Raw genomic sequence first — 19054 nt, forward strand, 5'->3', positions numbered from 1 at the left:
TTTCAATAGACTCCACGCGTTCTCTATGGGATTTAAATCTGGTGACTGAGCAGGCCATTCTAATACTCTTATATTGCGATCTCGTAGCCATGCTTGAGTTGACTTGGCGAAATGAGGGGGGGTATTGTCATGTTGGAATATGATCTTATCTTCGTCTATACCGTACCGTTCGAGTGTTCCAAGAAAACCTTCATCTAAAATGTTCTAATATGTCCTGACATTTATTCCACCTTCTACGCGAAGTAGAAGCCCCACTCCTTGCGAGGTAACGCAGCCCCGTACCATGATTGTCTCTTTTCCCTGCTTCGTGGTTGGAACAATATTGCACTCTCGCAGAGGTTGCCCCTTCTTTACGTATGTGTATACCTTTCCAGCGGTCTATAAAAAGGGCACTATGGTTTTATCCGAGAATATTATGGTTTATCTGGTCTGAAAATCCCACCAAACAAGTTGAGCTGCAAATTTGAATCGAGCTTTAAAATGGCGCGGGAGCAGCAAAAGCTTCCTAGGCTTTGTTTGAGGTTTCACTTCGTGCTTTTTAAGTATCATTTTTACAGTTTTGTTTGTTACGCTCTTCTTCAGCTCTTCTTTGATAACTTACTGCAAGGCGACAAGCTTAGAACACTCTCCGGATGACGTCTGCTTAGAGATGTATTTCTCATCTGATTCACTTAGACTACGTGAACGCCCATATTTTGGCTTCATAGAAGGATATTTCGAGGTGCTCCATTTCTTGGTAATCCTTCTAGCAGTTTCACGGCTTATCCCCACTAGTGCTCCAATCTTACGTGTGGACTCTCCCTTTCTTGAAAGTTCAAGCACACATTCTCGAAAATTTTTACGGGTTGGCTTCATAGATGTCAGATATTGTTAAAAAATAAAAGCATCACCGATGCAAATAAAAAATATTTAGATGGAATAGTGGAGAGGACATAAAAAATATTTGGGTATCTTTGGCACACATCGATATTTATAAAGATATCAATTTCCCATAAATTCGGGGTGCTATTCAATGATACCCTAGTTTTACAAGAAATGCATATATAATCGGGGTAGCGGGTGGAACAGCATATATTGTAGATCTTCCAGTGTTTAATAATAGGGACACTTGTATAATATTCCATCTATCCAGGAGAATTGAGCATCCAAAGAAAAATTGTTAAAATGCTGTGGCACATTTTTCCCTACCTGTATACTCTATTTCTATTTTACTGCGTTTGTTTAAATTTTGAATCGGTCAAAGATGTTGTGTATTTTCCTCGATTGCCTGCACGGACCTTTTGAATTGAAAACTACTGTTTTTCTAAACTTTATCTTTGTTGAACTTTAAAGTTACTGTGATTTTATGTATTATTTTCCGGTTCATCTGCTCAGTGAATAAAGCCAAAATAAAATATTTCTCTTTGAAACATAATTTGTGCAATGATTTAGTTAAGGGTAATTCTAATTGTAACCAGGTATAACTATTTATTACCGCTTAGTTTTCTTGAGTAATTAATCGTCAAATTCAAAGTCACACTCAGTATATTGCTACCTTTTCCTGCTCGTTAAAATGCTACAATAGTTATCTTTACTGCTGATCAAATATCTTTCATCTTTTTCGACAAGATCAAAATCTTCTATACAGTGATATTGTTAGATAAGTTTTTCCATCGCGAATTCAGATAATTTATCCTCCAAGCTGCCAAATGGTTGTGAGGGATAAAGCTTGCATCGATATCTAGCTTGATAAAGACAAAAAGAGCGATGATTTTCCTGCTCATTAAAAAGTATATCGAAAGTGTCGAAACGTTTGCTAAGACTAGTTTGAGTGGTGGTGAAACGCTTGGGAACCGCAGGTTGTACTTCTACACGCTGAGTCGAACGCACACCAAGATTAGTGTAATCCGAGACAAATGCCTCTGCCCACATTTCACAACGATTATATTAACATTGAAGATAATCTGCTGTAATGGGATATGCCTTAGTTATCTCATTGTAATGATTGTCAAATTCATATGGTGTCTGTAAACTAAACAGCATAATTAGTTCCTTTGCAAATTCTTTGTAGCTTTCAATCTTTCGGTTCAGATGTACCTGTATACCCTTTGTTATATGCCATGAACAAAACTGGTGTTGAGCATGTGAGATAATATTAAGGACAGCACTTAGGAACGCTGAGTCGGAGTCACTAATCACTCTTCGTATACTCTCAGTCGATTTTTTTCCAAACAAGATATAAGCTGTTGGAGCACTCTTGTAAATGCATAGGTAGATTCGTATTTTAGTTGCGCAATGCCCATCAAAAACGTTTTGAGATTTTCATCCACACCGACTAGAACAAAGCAAGGAGGGTTGAACCAAAATATATCTTGCAGTTTGCCATTCACCAATACGTATTTGACGATATATTTGGTTGTATTCTCGAGCTTGGTCGACAAGGCAGCATCTTGGGTAGTTCACCCTCTTCTCTACTAGTATTTGTCGCTAAAGCATTATGGTTATCCTTAGCCTGAATGGATTCCATCAGGCTACGAACAAGACGAGTTGCAAATGAATACTGCCTCCAAATAAAACAATGTTCTGAGCAAGTTGAACTGTTTCAGGTTCGGGTCTACGAAATCTGCGAGCAAAACAAAGATCTTCGGGCTCCAAAAGATGATTATGTTAGATATTACCAGTAGAAGTATCGCGATAAGCATTTACGCTTTTGAACAATGAAAACGCAATATGAAAGGACAATCGCATTTCACTGTTGATACATTTCTCATTAGTATTTCGTTATTCGAAATGTGCTGGCCTGAACGTGAACATGAAATTGTTAGAGCAGTGAGGAATCCAGTAGTAAGATATGAGCTTTCTATCCTCCATTCAAACCCAATACTATCTGCATAATTGTTCATCCATTCAGTTATTTCGTCTCGATTTTTGAACACACGGGATTTGAGATTGAAAATGGAGACAATACTCTTTTTTACAAAGGTGAATGAAAAGACTTAATATAAAGGTTACGCGCATCTTGAAGTTAATAAAATTTTAATTGGCGCGAGAGTAATAAAAGTAAAAGTGACTTGAAGTTAAAAAAGAATATTAAACACTTGGGCTCCATAAGAAACGGACATCACCCCATACACATATCTTTTGAGCCTAAATACAGCACTAAAATACTATTTCAGAATAAGAAATGAAAAAAACGGATCCGATGGATGGGTTCCGCATCCTCCAAAACTTTCTAGTATTCATACCTTTATCTTTAATTCCTCGGGTTGCATTATATGTAAGTATCGCGATGTGGGATGGATTTCCAGTGTAGCGATCCCCAAAGCCAAGTGTTAGAATTGAAAAATATCTTAGTGAATTTCTCTGCTAAATATTAATTAGCCGGGATATAACGCTGGTCATTGGGCTGGAAAAAAAATATCAAAAACATGATAAAAGTGCATAGTTAGCACTATGAGAAATATCGACGTTTTTCATATCGAATAGGAAGTAGTTGTCCAAAAACTAATAGAAATGCTATTCTCTCGATAATTCCATCCCCTTTGATATAAGATGGCTGAGAGGCAGCGTTACTAATTTTACCAGAAAGTGGGGGTCGAACCAATCTCTCATTCAATAGCAACAAGGTCGATAGTGAAATTAGATAGCAACAGATAGTAATATTGTCAATAACATACAAAATTAAAAAGATATAAAAATACATGCTATTTACAAAATTTTAAATTACACATCATAAAGTGCCATAATCCACTGAAGGGAAATATAATGTTCCAAACAGAAACAATGCCATTACGATGTAGAAAACTATTTAATTGGGTAGCGTTTATCATAGGCTGTATATCGTTCAAAGGCCACATTACAATCAAGCAGTTGGGCCGTAGATATTTCTCTGTTCCTTCTCAGCTGACGAAAAAAATCAATATACTTGCTAGGGTCCTGAGCTTTTTTTCCTGAGCAATAAGATTCTTCCGCAGTTAGTGTTGTGAGGACCGTATTCTCCTCTGGTTCATGCTCCGGGGTGATCAGAGAGGTGTGACTTTGTGTGGCTTCCAGCGTATCTATTGCCCGTTTGAGATCTTCAAGAGTGTGCTCAATTTGTACCTTAAGCATGGTCTTGAAGCTATAATGCCCCTTCCCTAGCGGTCTCGTGTCCTCATTTTTCAATGAGTTGAGTTCTTTTCGAGCCTCGAACAGTTTGCCCATATACATATTCATTCGAGCTCGTTCGAAACGCGTGAAATAAAAAATATAATGATCCAGTACAATTTTGGAGCTGTGTTTGATAACGGTATCAAAGCAGGTCAGCGCAAGTTGAATATATTCATCGTGTGGAATCGAGGCTGATCGATGTTGGTGAAGAGCCAGCTTGGACGCAATGATGCCTTTGAGCATGTAGCCGAGACAGTAATCATCCCAATAATTGGCATATTCCCTAGAATCGGCGCTCAAAGATTCAGAGTCGAGCGAGGATATGGTGGATTTTCGAATAGAGCAAGGTGAGAGTGAAGGATACGCAGGGGGTGGAGTAGGCCTTCCACCCAAGGATGAATTAATGGCGTTTTCCGCAATGATGCTTCTCTCAAGCTGTCGAAGTTTCGATAGCTCGGCTGACACCATGGTGAGACAATCATTCAGCTGTGCCACATTCATATAATTGAAACAATTCCATATGTACATGAGCTCGAACATTGGCAGGAAGAGCCGGTTTCCCTGTGCACAGAATTTGCGCGCCTTCCTTGCTACGAACTTCTATTATAGAGAGTAGGCCTGGTAGTTGCACCCAAGAACAGTGGATATCAGATCACTCCAGTCAAAGTTACCTCTATCGGCAAGCATATTCTGCCATAACGGCTCACTAAGTGGCCTATACCCGCCATCAGGTCAATCGCCTCGTCCAAATTAGCTTTGGCTCCGAGCATGTACAACACCACCGCTTTATGGTAGCAATAGGTGGCCTTGGACCACATACTCTCCGTGGCAAGAATGTTAATGGAGCTGAGGGCCCTCTCCCAGTCAAATACGATGCAGTAACAGAGGAAGAGGTACCAGCGCGATCCGTGGTGGGTTTGTCTCCAATCCTGCCGTGTATTTGTCGCGAATTCGAATACGCTAATAGCCGTCTTGATATCATAGGAGAGCATGTGAACCGCTCCATAAATATAGAGGAAGATGATGCTGCGTTCGTAATGCATCAAGAGCGAATTGATGGAACAGACGGCGGTGGAGAGGTGATAGCTAGGGTTGGTTACAAAGGTGCTCACCACCACATGAAACACGGTCGTGGTGCCATCACAGAATACGTGACGCAACCCGTTGCGTCCGCGCCGAGCTGCACGCTCGAGGTAGCTGAGGTTGGTCTCTTCTCGCCACCCACCTGGAGCCTTTAGGAGCTCGAGGCCGTATTCACGGTTGCCACGAAAACCGGCTATTCGGAGAAGAACGGCATAGTACCGATGGAGCATGTTGATGTAGGATATAGCGACCATGATAATCGCGGATCCGTATGTGATGCCGGAGTAAAAGTCCTTGTCTATATTGTAGATGGCGATGTCGACACCCTTTTCGTATTCCTCCTCAACAGCCACCGCGAAGTTTTGAATGGCGCTGTAGAGAACCTGACTTCGCTTGAGATAAAGCGCCTCCTTGATCAAGGGCTGATCACCCCGCTGGATAACGGTCAATGCGAATAACAACAAGCAGGCCTCAGCAATGATGAGCTCCTGATGAATGCCATTGCACCCAATAGGAGTAGAGCTAGATTAGGATTGCGCATTTATAATGGACAGAATCAGAAGAACTAACCGCATGTCGCTGGCACATGGACATCTTTTTGAATGATTGGATCGAGGGTCCACCCAGTATGATGTCGCCAATAAGGGTTCTGTGAGATCTTCGAGATCGAGCCGCCATACTCATCGAACATTCCAGGGCATTCACCGCAACCTCTATATCATCCGGCTTGAAAGTTAATAGGGCGCGTAAGGAGAGAAGGATGCTATAGCCGAAGGTCGAGTAGAGAGTTTTTTTGTGGCCCTTGAGCAAAAGTGCTTCGGCATCATTCATCCGAGTATTGATGAAGATGTCGAGCGCACGGCGTGCTAGTTCAATGTCGGATTTGAAAAGCTCTTCTTCATGTTGCCTTGCTTGCCGACTATGGTGGAGAATATCGAGGTCGCTTGGCAAGATTTTACCCATCGCACTCGATCTCTCTCTCCCCAACTAGTGGTCCTTGGATCCGACGAGAGAAAGATGTCAGGTTGAAATCGAAAGGGGAGGAAAAAGAAGGAAAACAAGAAAACCAATCAAGAGAAACCGCGCTAGAATTGGAGGGGGGATGACTCAGTTCGTAATGCCCCACTAGGATCTCCGAACATCGTGCGGACTTAGCAGATCTTTGGCCATGAGACTCCATGATCTGATCTGCGACATTCTGAATAATCAGCGGAAAGGGAAATCGACTTGCCAAAAACCGCGATTGAGTTGAGGGGAGAGGACCACCTGGGACCGGATTTTTCGTAGACTGGCGCATCACATATGCAAGCAAATTAACACCAGGGAGCTTTCCCCGAGTTCTCTGCGTCGAAATTGAAACATCCCAAGAAAGTTGTGCCTAATCTAGCCTCGGCCGTCATCATTGGGTGAGCCGGGCGCCCTCCTTAACGAGCGCTCCACAAAATCATGGGACGGCCATGTGATTTCCAGCGTCATGGATCCGACACCGTGAGGGGCGAGGATTTCAAATATCACGACGGCCTAGCACAAACGCCGCGGTTGAACCAAGTCAAACAGGTTTCTCACTGCAGATCTTGGAACCGGCACTTCCCCGCTCGCAATTTTTGCGGTTAGCTTTTAGGCTTCAGGGGGGAGACCAGAGCACAAACACACCTTAATCCCAACCTAGTGGAAGAAGCCCGGCCGGCCAGGGCGGGGTATGTGGGGAACGCAACACCGCCCCTTTGCACAGAGAGTGTCTCATCCTCTCCTGCAAGGTCGGTGTCGACGCTCCGCAAATCGCGCCAAGTGCGACTGCGCACGGCCGATTACGTGAGCCTCCGCTGCGGATGGGATCGCAGTCCATCAGGGACATGCTCGGATTTCATGAGAGCGAGCTCTCGGATTTGGGCGGAGGCTGGCTTGCGGCCAGCCTCCTCTTTCCGCGGTTTAGACGAGCATTTCAAGGTTTGACATGTTGTTTTATTGCCTTGCTTTCTTGCGAAACTAGAGGTAAACACCGCTATTCCTAGTGTCTGCCTGAATGCCCCTGTCATCCTCCCCAAAGCCACATGGGCTCTCCACTACCGGCACGTCCAATACCCAATTGGACCCGTCGGCCTGGTTGCACAAGGCTGCTTTTCCGGTTAGCGTTCCATCCCCCTCCACTGTATCGGTTATGGATGCAGGCTCTGCCAAAATGGGTTGGAAATTCTCACAGAAAACAGGCTCGGCATTGGAAATGCTGCAAAGTCCGCCGCCCGCTAATGCCGTGGACCGAGCCGCGGTTATCGCAAAAGGCGCAGTTTCATAGAGTGATAGCGGGGCAACTGCAAGCTGGGACCCATAGCCCACGTATGTGGTTGCCAGCGCCTCGGTGCACGCTCTGGAAGCGAGAGCATCGCCGGGCGGCCAAAACCCTATGGCGGACTCCAGTGAGGCGGGGATGGTCAGGCTTAAGGGCGTGCTTGCTAGGGCGTCCGAATGCAGCCGGGCTAGATATCGAAATACCAAATGAATATGGAATGAATGAGGCACGATGCACTATCACATCCTAGATACCATCTTCTATCTCCATCCCACTGCCGTCTCCTTCCCGATAGACTGCCGCATCGTCCATCTCTCCCATCATTGCTCTTTGCTGATGTTCTTCGTTTCGTGCGTCCATCCTCGCGTCGACAGCCCCTCTCGTCTCCTTTGTCTCTCCATAGCCCGGTATTGGATCTTGAGGACGGCTAGTCTCTTCTCTTGAGGGCCTTGGAGACCTCTCGTTTTCCGAGTGAGCATTGAGAGCACCCACCTTTTTCGCTGGAACATAGGAAACGAATTTTCGAGGGGTGGAGAGCTTTAGCTAAGAGATGGGGGAGGATACAGGTTAGGGAGGTATTGGGAGGCGATGTCGACCTATTAACAATACCTTGATCTTTCCTAGATGAAAGTGCTTTTTTCTCGTAAACTTTGGATTCAAAAACTCCCAAATCTTGCAATAAATAGACACCAGGTGCCATTAATATAACTCAAATGCAGCGCACTTTACTAGACTTCCATGGTTACCTCCACGCCCTCTTGAGGGTCTGCATTCTGTACTTTATTGAAGCCATGTTTATTCAGCTGTCGTAGAAAACTCTGGATATCATATTTGAAGAATTTCGGCAATACGTTTGCCTGGAATTCGCCCGGATCCTTAATAACAAAGGTATCCAAGTTGTTGTAGGTGCCCCAGGAGACTATGCCCTCGACCGACTTGTCCTCAAGCATACTGGTCGGAATCCATAGAGTAACGTGTCGTGTGAGAAATGCTCAAAAAAAAAAATAAAACCACCGTCGTCACCCACTTACTTCGTGAGTTTCTTTATAAACGTGGTTGTGATGGCAGAGCACGGTCTTGTGGAATTCGAGTTATCGTCCATCCGGGTTGAGCTTGAGTATTAGTAGTGAATAGATGGTTCGTTCGATCTACAAATGCATTAAGAAAAAAGTGGACAAGATGAATACGTGCGCCCAAGAAAGCGATCCTCGCCAACGCTTGCCTTGGTATGTAAATATGCAATAATGGGATGCTCAAATTTGGAGAAATTCTCCCATGAAACGATTGACGTGAATATGCGTAAGATGCTTCTTGGAAAGGAGAGGTGCAATGCAATAATGGGAAATAAACTACTTGCGCAAGAGTATGCAACTGAGATCCGGTAAATATATAGTGATATAATACGATTATTAATCATTCATCCACGCTTCAACATAGAAGAGAAAGAAAGTGTGGAAAGCGGAGACCCTTTTAACAATGTAAGAGTATTAACCCCTCCTCCACCCAACAAAACAAGTAAGAAGAAAGGTGTTAGAACGTTTCAACTTTAGTTTCAATCTCCGGTGATAGGGTAAAAAATGCCCGAATCACTTATATTAATCGTCGCTTCTTAAAATTGCACGCCCATTGGTCTGTTCAGAACCTGGAGCTTACAAATTGTCGGAGTGGAGAAGCGATTGTGGTTGCGGATCTTTTACAAGCTCGACTCTTGGTTTTAGTGATTTCGAATCCTAGCAATTACACCGCATAACAACACATGCAACATTGGGAACGCGAAACAGAAAGATATAACTAGCACGTGCTTTTTGTCTCAAATAACGCAGAGTCTCTTCGTTGTTTCGACAATACTTAACCTGACGTTGACAATATCCTTAGCCCGTACCACAGCCTCCTTGCTGGCGGATGCTGATTTTGGCAGGGTATTAAAAAAATGGTATGGCAGGATTGCTGATACAACGTCACACGGGGTTCCCCGACACCTACCCAGGCTTCAAGCTCCTCTCAACGTCACATGTTTTGACTTCGGCACTTTTGAGTCTCCATCAACGGAAAATGGATATTCGCCTTGCCTAATTCTGAAGCGAGCATTTCGGAACCTGTAATAGTTTTTTGCGGATGCTCCACTTGCTCAACCCCAGCTTCCCTTGCTACTTTTATGATCTTCGCTCGCCTCCCATTTCGTTATGATATGGGATCGGTTCAATGATGTCCCATCGACCCCCTCCCCCCCCCCAGCCGTAGCCACATGGAGACGAAAACATACGATGCCCATTGACTTTAGCCCTGCACACCATATTAAAGTCGAAATCGAACGAAAATTACAACACAGCAATTTCCTCACCCAGCTCCGAACACCGATAGCGCTAGAGTTGGGCTCCAGGGCTAAGCGACGATTGATTTGTCATGAGGGGCCGACATTACCTGATCATACGGGCTTAGTGAATGAAAGCTACTGAGATTCAATCATTAAACAGCAGATACCTCTCAGGTGTCATGGAAACATCTTCCAGTATAGATGTCAAATCGGTGAGTTCACGATACTTCGCACCATTGGTGCTATCTAGGCAAGGGGTCGCTCATCGCGCTTATTCTTTGCCATCATCTGCCAAAACACGTAAAAATATTGCGTCTGCGACTCTACTCTTCTACGCTCCTACCCGGAATCCATCCTAAAAACCAATGATCACGCCTCGTCCCTGAAAGATATGGGCAAGTAAGTTTACAACACGATGACAACTACTCGCATTGTCACACATTATTCGGGAAATGAAACTAGCTAGGGCATCAAGTGGTTTTTCATAAGTCGAGTAAACCCTTTGTTCATAAAATGCTAAGTATGCTTTCAAGAGCAGCTATAATGCTTTCATGGTATAAATACACGTTGATTCAAGCAGGATATCACTCCTTCCACAAAGAAAACAAGTCCCGTGCTCAAAATGCTTGTGAAAACAGTGCTCACTTATTGTGTTATTATTCCACTCCTCCTTGTTAGTGCCGAAGCAAAGAAGTGTGCAGCAATGATTCCACCAAGCCTCCGCGCTGATAGGAGTCTTTTTGGCGGCGAACCTACTCTCTTTTGTGAATTGCCGACTACCTTTTGTAATGCACGGAATGGTCGAGGATTGAATCGAGGCGGGGTGAGATGCACAATGAACAAGGCTGGCTATTTCAAATGCAACTCGCAGAAGGATATGAACGCAGCAAAGTCTGCATGCAGAAGATTGGGAGGAGTGAAATCCACTGAAACTATCTTTGTTGGATTTTTCGACTTACTAAAGGATGGGGCAGGGACCGCTGATGAGGTTTGCTTCATCTCAGGACCTTTTATTAATAATAACTAGCCATGAACTGATTTAACCAACTTCCTCTAATGTTTTAGGGAAATGCTAAGGACGCCTCTAACAGCAACAGCACGGTTTCTAAACAGCCTTCTGGTGCTCAGAAAGCTGCCCCCAAACCAGCTAATCAAATCGACTTTAGGAAATGTAACAAAGGAACCCGGCGCTATGTTTTTAAACAACCCAATGGCAACACGTGTACCGTGGAAATTATTGGAGGAAGAGGGGATTTTGAAGGCAGTAGGAGCGTCACGGTAATTGGAGAATTTGTGGTTCAAAATGGCCTTTCCTTCCTTCCCAATGAGACAGAATGCACTTTCCAAGCCTCAGAGAAGCAGACAAAAGAACTGGATAATGTGATTCAACAGAATGGTTTGGCCTCCGAGATGTCCTGTAAAAATGCCAGCGCCAATAGCAACTCATCCAAGCCTAGCTCGTCCCCCACTAATCAAGATCAGGATGATACAGTAGTCTTTCCAGGCCAGTCTCGGGCCAGCAAAACTGCCTCCTCTCCTCAGCCATCCAAGGCTACCTCTCCCACCAATCAAGGCCAGGATGATGATATTGTCTTTCCTGGGTCTCAAGGCAGAAAAAACGCCTCCACTCCTCAGCCCTCTAAAGGTCAATCCCACCAGGTTTCCGTCAGAGTGTTTGTGCACGAGAATTCGCTCGATGGTCACAGCGAAGATGAGATCAGGGAAATTATCCGGTCAGACTTTGATAAATTGATCAATCAGGCCTTCGATCGCGAGCCCACTCTCGGCGCCAAAAGGCTGTCATTTACTCATGATGTGCAATTCATCACCGAATCTCAATTCTCTACCCAAGGAATGGATCTATATCAAATTCTTAGGAACTTTTCTACATTCGTCCGCAACCATCCTGAAATGGTTGGTGGTAACGATATGACTATGATCGTATCTAGTAGTGCAAAGAATGGTATAGCCGGGTTGAGTCCAGTTGGAGGTCCACTTCGAAAATGTACTGGAAGTCAATTTGGAGGTACATTGGTGGTTTTCCCGAAGCCTTGGGTTGGCAACAATGGATTCGGGCATATAGCGAGACATGAATTAGGCCATTATTTTGGTGGTAAGTCCTGAAAAAAGATTACCTGATGCTTGTGAAGGATAATAACTTTCTATTCGTTTTCCTAACAATAGCTCCTCACGATAAAGAAGGCAAAGCCGCTCGTTGTCCCCAAGTGGGTGATATTATGGGTGGAAACTCGTTAGACAAGAACACCTGGTCAACTTGCAGCTCAGAACTCATTCAAGCGCGCATTTCTTCACTTGAATCTCAAGCTTGTTTCAGCAAATAGCTCAGAAGTCAATAATCCATATAAGTTACAATTTGCCACTTCATTTACATCATACCCTATATTAAACAAATTATACAGTAGAATAATCTATATTTTAAAAAATATAGGTTAAATTATAGAATAAAATTGTGAGCTATTGACTTAATCCTAATAGCTTGTTTGAAATAGTTCTTCGCTTTACCGAAAATAATGTTACATAGGGCATGAATAAAAAATTAATCCAACTATACATGTTTTGTGGTTCCCGTGTTAAATAGAGTTTATTCACCATTTGGCAGATCATTCTTTACTGATGACTTTTACAGTTTGCGGCATTTAGTCACGATATTCACTCAAATCTCTTGATTGACTATCTCTCTCTATAATATACTTTTAAAACATTTGCATACCGTGGAACTCTTTGTTGTGATGTTGAAAATACCAATTCATTCCGTATACCTACGCTTCATCAGATCACGGGACTTACCGATATTGTTTCATTGTATTGATGCATATCATAAGGGGAGATTTTTCATATGAAGAGATAAATTACAGTAAAGGAGAAGGGGTCGGCCGAACATCATTAGGAAATGCGCTTTTTCTGTATTAGAATATAGTAACGCAGTTTCAAGTATTTGTTTGGTTATTTTCGTGTGGGTAAAACAAAGCGAATACATGATGCATATCTAATCATTGATATAATAGGTTTTCAACAATTTCAAGAGAAAAAGTATGATAATTCATTAACATGTGATTACAAAGTCAATCAAATTATAGAATTTTATTGGCTGGGATGTAGAACAACTTTAGTTCAGTACTGATAAGGTACCATTTCATAAAAGAAATAAAGTCATTGTATGCAAAATGAACGAACTTGCATGTGCCAATCTTTCACTTAGGGTTATAGTATTTTGAATATTGCTATGAATATAATGAATAGCACTTTGCAACAATGCATATTTTGTTTATTTCTAAAAGTTGAGATGCTATTAGTTTGTTTAGTTTAATTCTGATAGTCAAAAATAACTTGAGTTTCTAGCAGTGTTCAACTTCTGGTCATATATAAAAGCTCGTACATTCTTATCTTCAGGTATTTCCACGAAATATTCGGCTTGGAATAAGTTGTTGTCGACTCTTATCAATTAATCTCATAGTATCCTTTGAGTCTCCGGAAGTGCCCTAAGCGAGGGAGATAATGTAAAAAAAAAACACAGTCACCAACTTAATATTTACGCTGACATTCTAAATATTTAACAACCCTTTAACACGATCAAGTCTAGTATAGATGAGGCTGTATATTTTTTTCTCGATCTCTTTACATCTTTTCTCCTCTTTAATATGCATGACATTGACAAGGAATTAGCTCAATGAAGGCTCTGCGAGATTTATTTTATTTATATTCTATAGTTGACAATAATTAGGTATATCCACATTAAAACATGGTATTGTTATTTGCCGACTGCTCAGGAACTGGTTGGATCACATCCCAGTGCTCCACAATCTTCCCATCAGCAACCCTAAAGAGGTCGACAATGGCAACTCCTCTATCAGTTTCGTTATCCTTCATGTGCAGATGAAGCCACACTAAATCATCTTGGGCAGCTTGGTGCTTGAAACTAACGCTAGCATTTGGATTCTGCTGGAAATAGGGTTCGAAAGCTTCGACAAAGGCACTGGCTCCATCACCGACCAAGGGGTTGTGCTGGGTATATGTTTCACCAATAAATTTTTCGGCCGCAAGTCGGGGCTGGTGCTCGTTGAATGCCAAGTTGTAAAATTCGAGGACGGTCGCGATATTTCGCTGTTCAACCGAGCGAGAATTGTCTTTCTTGTCATCTTTGAGTGGCCTAGCCTCAGCAAAGAGAATCAATGGAGCAAGACAAATGACAAAGATAAGGGTGAACTTAAAAAATCCAAGGGACTTGTTCATTGTGGATGAAATGTATTTAAATGCTTAGCAGTTGAGCAAAGATGTGTTTGAAATATGAGAGAACTTAGTAGAATAAATGTGAGGATAAGTTGGTTTAAACCATGCATTCATCTCCACCTATATATACTTTATCGCTCTGGAATGATCTATTGTCGTCTTCTACGTCGAAAAATTCTGCTATTTGTCATTGAAGCTATGCATTTCTAAGCGACGGAGGGAGAAGGTACCATGGGGAAACCACAAAACGTTGTCGTCTGAGAAAAAAATTCCAAATCAAGGGTGTATGGGGAAAAGAATAGTAATATTAGGCTAAGCCCTTATTAATAATCGATGGTTAACCAATCAACCCTCTGCCGGTCCGAACTCGCACGTCACACGATTAAGTATGAATTTTTAGGGTAAAAATTCGTCCCGCTTTGGTTTAATGTCAAAATTGATAATGAAATGTGTAACTAGGTAATCGAATTTATAGGGTATTTTCAAATGATTGGTACTAGTTAACAGAAGTGTAGCAACATGTAATACATGTGATCCGTTTTTCTTTTATCGTATTATTTTCTTCCTTTTTTAGTGTTGTAAACTATAATTTGGTATACTTCATTTTTGTAATAGGAGGTTGAACAGTTTACATGCATATTGATAAGATAATTGCGTTATTTTAGATACTACACTGAAGAGGGGTATACTGTGTATCTTAAACACAATGGAGACGTATTTGAATAAAAAATATATATATGATTTGAAAAAAAAATATGAAGAGCTATAGAGATTGATTTAACCCACCCGACATTTTCGCAGATGCAGGATCACCTCATGTCCTCGTTCAGTCCTTAGTCTGAGCTCCAGACCTAATTGCAGCAACTACGAACCATATAGCGTGGCATTGGCGGAATGAAAATATCTCATACTCCGATCTGCAGAAAACGCTGAAAGCATGAATAATATTCGTAGTAGTGATCAATCAAAGCACTTTGCCATACGACGACTCAAACTTGATACTGATTAAAAATCAAGTAGAAATTTGCAACTATTTTCCATATCTAAATGGATCATTTTATGAATACCATTTTTCTCAAAGGGATTATAGTATTTTTTTTATGATAATAAGTAGTACTAGAAAATTCTCCAAACTAGAAAGAAATATATTTATTATTGCTAAACTTTTTGAATGGATTTCATACATTGGTCGATATCTTAACTTACCCATAGACTCATATGAGAACGGTTAGCTGGTAATTCAACTTTCAGAAATGATATTAACTTTACAGCCGCGTCCGAATTTGGAGGAATACCCAAGCCACATCTTCTTGGACGCCAAATGTTTCATCATCTCCCTATAAAATTAGAGTGGAAGAGTTATTATAAAAAAACTGCAGAGCCTACACTTTTTTTAGGGATGTGTGCATTCCATGTTTAACAAACAAAAGTTGGCGCTCTGGGAAGTTGAAGTTATAAAAGGTGCATTTCTACATATTTCAATATCTTACAATATAGCTACTATTTTGATCATTCATTATTTTCTCTTTTACTACCTAATACTTTGTGTGCCCTCCCTTAGCGAAGCACACAGCGCGTATCCTCTCCGGCACGCTTGCGTAGAGTTTGCCGATGTATTCCTTATCGATGCTTTCCCACTCTGTTTCAATTCTTTCCCATAACTCATCTTTGTTCTTGGGCATTCTGCGATAATTGGCAAGTCTTCGCTTTAATTCACTCCACATGTGCTCCATGATATTGAGATAGGGAGACTGCGAAGGCCACTCTAGTACCTGTAACTTGTTGTCTTGAAGCCAGGCTTTAGTGATATTAGCTGTATGCTTGGGGTCATTATTAAGTTGGAATATCACTTCCGACTTGTCGACCCCAGAATACATAAATATCAAGCTTATTTCATAAAAAGCGCCTAACCGATTAATAAATATAGTTTTTCACTTTTTTTTCTTCATAGTCGTAATAAAATCATCATTTCCTACCCTTTTCAGATGACCCCGGTAATTGGAGTCGATATGGTTACCACCTCACGCATTTTCCTGGATTTCTCTCAATAGCAGATGGGATGGAACATTCACGCTTTCTTCAGCTGATTGTAGGTCACAAGATCCCCGTCTTATACATCTATTCGGTACTTCAGGATCCCACTCAATACAGTAACCCGGTGGCATAGCAAGTGCCATAAGGGAAGAAACAGTAAAAATTGCTAGACAGATTATAAGTTGAAATTTCATTTTTCAATACAGGTAGCAGAACTTCAAGAGTATGCTGTTTAATAGGGACTATAAATGAAAGTATTTCAATGAGATCTATTCGACTTTTGGGCTTTTATATGTTTATTTCGGGAGGATATATGATTGTGTCGCTCTGACGCAGTTTCCTTGTTAAATTAATGTGTAAAATTTGAATTAACTTAAAATCTTAGACGAAAATATCAGAATTCCAACTTAATTTTATGCTTTCAGTTTAAAGTCTATTACTGAAATCATTAAACTGGGAATATCAATATTTAGTAACAAGGTACCCCTTATTCATATTGTATATATTAATTAATCGCTGGTTAAGCTACATTAAAATCAGTGAATCTTCGAGACTTATAATAAAACATATAGTAATACATTTTTTTTGCAGATATTTGTGCTTTTATCCAAAATATGCTAGGTTAAGAATTAGACTTCCATCCATAGGTCACATGCTCGCTTTTGACTTTTTTTGTAATTGTCATTGTAACAACTAAACTTTATATTTAAAAGACCAACTTTTCTATAATCAATTTTGCAAAGGATAATCAAAGTGGTAATTTAATTATCATGCTCAAATTATCAACACATATTTCTACATCTTAAAGAGAATATTAACAAACAAATTTCAGAGAAAAGCATAGATGTATATTTTTATAAATATCGCTTTGACCATATTTAGAGTTTAAATGTTCTGCTTAAATGAATCCTCAGACCTGGCTGCGTGAATTTTATATTCGGCGATATTTTATTAACTTTGTTGTAGAGAACTTGCTCCTGCACCTCTATTCAATCGAATGATTGAACAATTTTTTCAAACTTTTTCTGGTTTTTCAATAGAGAGTAAAACAATTCTGATGAAATTTTTTAAGATTAACTTGCCAGAAAATCATCAGCCTCATAAAATCACTGATTGTCACTCTATTTCTGCTAGTAAGAAGCTGAGCCTGGGAAAACGCATTGATATATACTATGAAAAAAAAAATTAAAAGCTTAGAATAACCATAGTGAAAATGGATTCCTTATATCAAATTGTACTTAGTTGGATAGGTGCTATATATTGAAAATAAAATGTATATTTAATTAATAATTATTGTAATATGTTAATTACAGGCACATTTGAAATATAAAATAACCTATATATCTCAAAATTATTACTGTAGCGGTTGTTTTTGGGGTTAATATCTTTAGCAATTTGATGGTTGTATGTCTTGAACAGCCCGTCTTCTTTAAATACATCTTACTCTATTTTCCTTACATCTGATATTATTTTCATTTCAGGTTCTTGTTCAATATTTGCAGGCACATACGATTCTCTTGCTTTGTCGCTACCCGTTATCTCTTCGAAATTATACTTCTTTTTTCAGTATAAATTTATTAATATAAATGAACCTCTCAATACGCCAATTTTGACTTCAAAAAAACTTTGTGCCCTTTTGGCTTTTCAATTTTGTTCCTATATATTTTATGTCTAATTTTTATTTATGTTAATCTAGAAAATAGCTACAATATATTACAAATAAGATATATTTTTTTAAGCAATATTATATTACATAGATAATGAGTTGAAATATTTAATTATTGAACGTTAGCAGCAACATTCAGGGGCTTGTTTGATGTGACATTATTATTGAATTGATCTATGAATCTAAACAGGCGATTTTCTTCCGCCCGAACCTTGCCTATATCTCCTCCCATCATCTTTATCCAAGAGTCAGGTACTCGCTTAGGTGTTGGGAGAATCGAAGAGGATGGTTTAGGCGGTTTAGTCGGCTTGAGGTTATCCCCTGACTCATCCTCGTCAATGCTGCTGGATGACATGATAACTTCAGGATAATCGCTATAAACGTAGCACATACTATCACTTGTAGTAGACATAACAGATGCGACTTGAACATTAAATGGCTGAAGGTAATCGGAGATGGATACACGACTTCCATCTTTATTGGTTCCTCCATATTGGTATACAAAGAGCGGGTCTCGTTTCTGCCAATCAGCCCATATTTTATCGATAAAAGCATGATGCATGTAAAATATAGGACTAGAGAAAATGTATTTAGACAAATATAATCGAATTAAATAATTAAAAGATCCACACTTACTCGTTTGGGCTTGCCATTGTACCTAAATCGCCCCCAACTCCAATGTGAATGCCTGCATGAGGATTGCCCTCAATTGCCTGATGAAAATCTTGATATCGGTTATTGCTGTAGATGATGTGTTGAATAGTCACCGGATCTACAACATATCCCTTGAGATTTGCCAGATTCCTTTGGAGGCAATGGGGAGAGACCGAGTTGTAGTCTTTATAGGTGACTTGCCAGTTAGCGAATGGACCAGTGCTGACACAGCTGCCGCTACCACCACACCAGTCATCAGAGAACACTGGACTTGAAACTGGATTAAGATGATCTGTTGTCCAATTCTGTGATTTTGGATAAGTTACTTTCTATTTTGCTACTTAAGCATATAAACCAAGACTTACCCAATATGGAAAAACAACATTTGGGTTAATGCTCTGCAATGCCTTTTCGTATTCGCGGAGGAAGGCTCGATGCCATGGGAGAAACTGAGGTTGGTAATGAGTATAATCTCGGGCCTCCTGATGCCATCTAGTTAACAAGTCATATCGACTTGGTCGGACTCCTTGATTTAGCTGCTTTACTGCATCGATAAAGTCGATGCGCTCTTGATTTGTAAATTGACGGATCTCCTTACGTACGGATGGGGTGGTACAATACGCATTAGCAAAAGGGATAG

The 19054-nt window shown here is 40.8% G+C and overlaps 7 protein-coding genes across 7 annotated transcripts; 2 read left to right on the forward strand and 5 right to left on the reverse strand.

Annotated features, from left to right (window-relative positions):
* Positions 1-3783: 3783 nt before the first annotated feature.
* Positions 3784-6174, reverse strand: VTP21DRAFT_11367 (uncharacterized protein; the record flags this gene model as incomplete). Its single annotated transcript, XM_069390803.1, has 3 exons — positions 3784-4728; positions 4800-5699; positions 5782-6174. The coding sequence occupies 3 exons, from the start codon at positions 6172-6174 to the stop codon at positions 3784-3786; spliced, it is 2238 nt and encodes a 745-aa protein (XP_069251998.1).
* A 483-nt stretch (positions 6175-6657) lies between these two features.
* VTP21DRAFT_11368 (uncharacterized protein) lies at positions 6658-7164 on the forward strand (the record flags this gene model as incomplete). The annotated part of the gene is made up of 2 exons (XM_069390804.1): positions 6658-6768; positions 6826-7164. The coding sequence occupies 2 exons, from the start codon at positions 6658-6660 to the stop codon at positions 7162-7164; spliced, it is 450 nt and encodes a 149-aa protein (XP_069251999.1).
* Positions 7165-7197: 33 nt separating this feature from the next.
* VTP21DRAFT_11369 (uncharacterized protein) lies at positions 7198-8600 on the reverse strand (the record flags this gene model as incomplete). The annotated part of the gene is made up of 5 exons (XM_069390805.1): positions 7198-7685; positions 7753-8041; positions 8108-8170; positions 8245-8449; positions 8530-8600. 5 exons carry the CDS (start codon positions 8598-8600, stop codon positions 7198-7200), a joined length of 1116 nt encoding a protein of 371 aa, XP_069252000.1.
* Positions 8601-9681: 1081 nt separating this feature from the next.
* On the forward strand, positions 9682-12154 carry VTP21DRAFT_11370 (uncharacterized protein; the record flags this gene model as incomplete). Its single annotated transcript, XM_069390807.1, has 7 exons — positions 9682-9936; positions 10063-10112; positions 10202-10211; positions 10279-10305; positions 10393-10800; positions 10878-11925; positions 11997-12154. The coding sequence occupies 7 exons, from the start codon at positions 9682-9684 to the stop codon at positions 12152-12154; spliced, it is 1956 nt and encodes a 651-aa protein (XP_069252001.1).
* Positions 12155-13565: 1411 nt separating this feature from the next.
* On the reverse strand, positions 13566-14063 carry VTP21DRAFT_11371 (uncharacterized protein; the record flags this gene model as incomplete). Its single annotated transcript, XM_069390808.1, has 1 exon — positions 13566-14063. The coding sequence occupies one exon, from the start codon at positions 14061-14063 to the stop codon at positions 13566-13568; it is 498 nt and encodes a 165-aa protein (XP_069252002.1).
* A 1532-nt stretch (positions 14064-15595) lies between these two features.
* VTP21DRAFT_11372 (uncharacterized protein) lies at positions 15596-15937 on the reverse strand (the record flags this gene model as incomplete). The annotated part of the gene is made up of 1 exon (XM_069390809.1): positions 15596-15937. One exon carries the CDS (start codon positions 15935-15937, stop codon positions 15596-15598), a length of 342 nt encoding a protein of 113 aa, XP_069252003.1.
* Positions 15938-17872: 1935 nt separating this feature from the next.
* Positions 17873-19039, reverse strand: VTP21DRAFT_11373 (uncharacterized protein; the record flags this gene model as incomplete). The annotated part of the gene is made up of 4 exons (XM_069390810.1): positions 17873-18335; positions 18397-18719; positions 18780-18906; positions 19017-19039. 4 exons carry the CDS (start codon positions 19037-19039, stop codon positions 17873-17875), a joined length of 936 nt encoding a protein of 311 aa, XP_069252004.1.
* Positions 19040-19054: the final 15 nt, after the last annotated feature.

The sequence above is a fragment of the Calcarisporiella thermophila genome, assembly GCF_041956535.1.
Source record: "Calcarisporiella thermophila strain CBS 279.70 unplaced genomic scaffold VTP21scaffold_9, whole genome shotgun sequence".
Lineage (NCBI taxonomy): Eukaryota > Fungi > Calcarisporiellomycota > Calcarisporiellomycetes > Calcarisporiellales > Calcarisporiellaceae > Calcarisporiella > Calcarisporiella thermophila.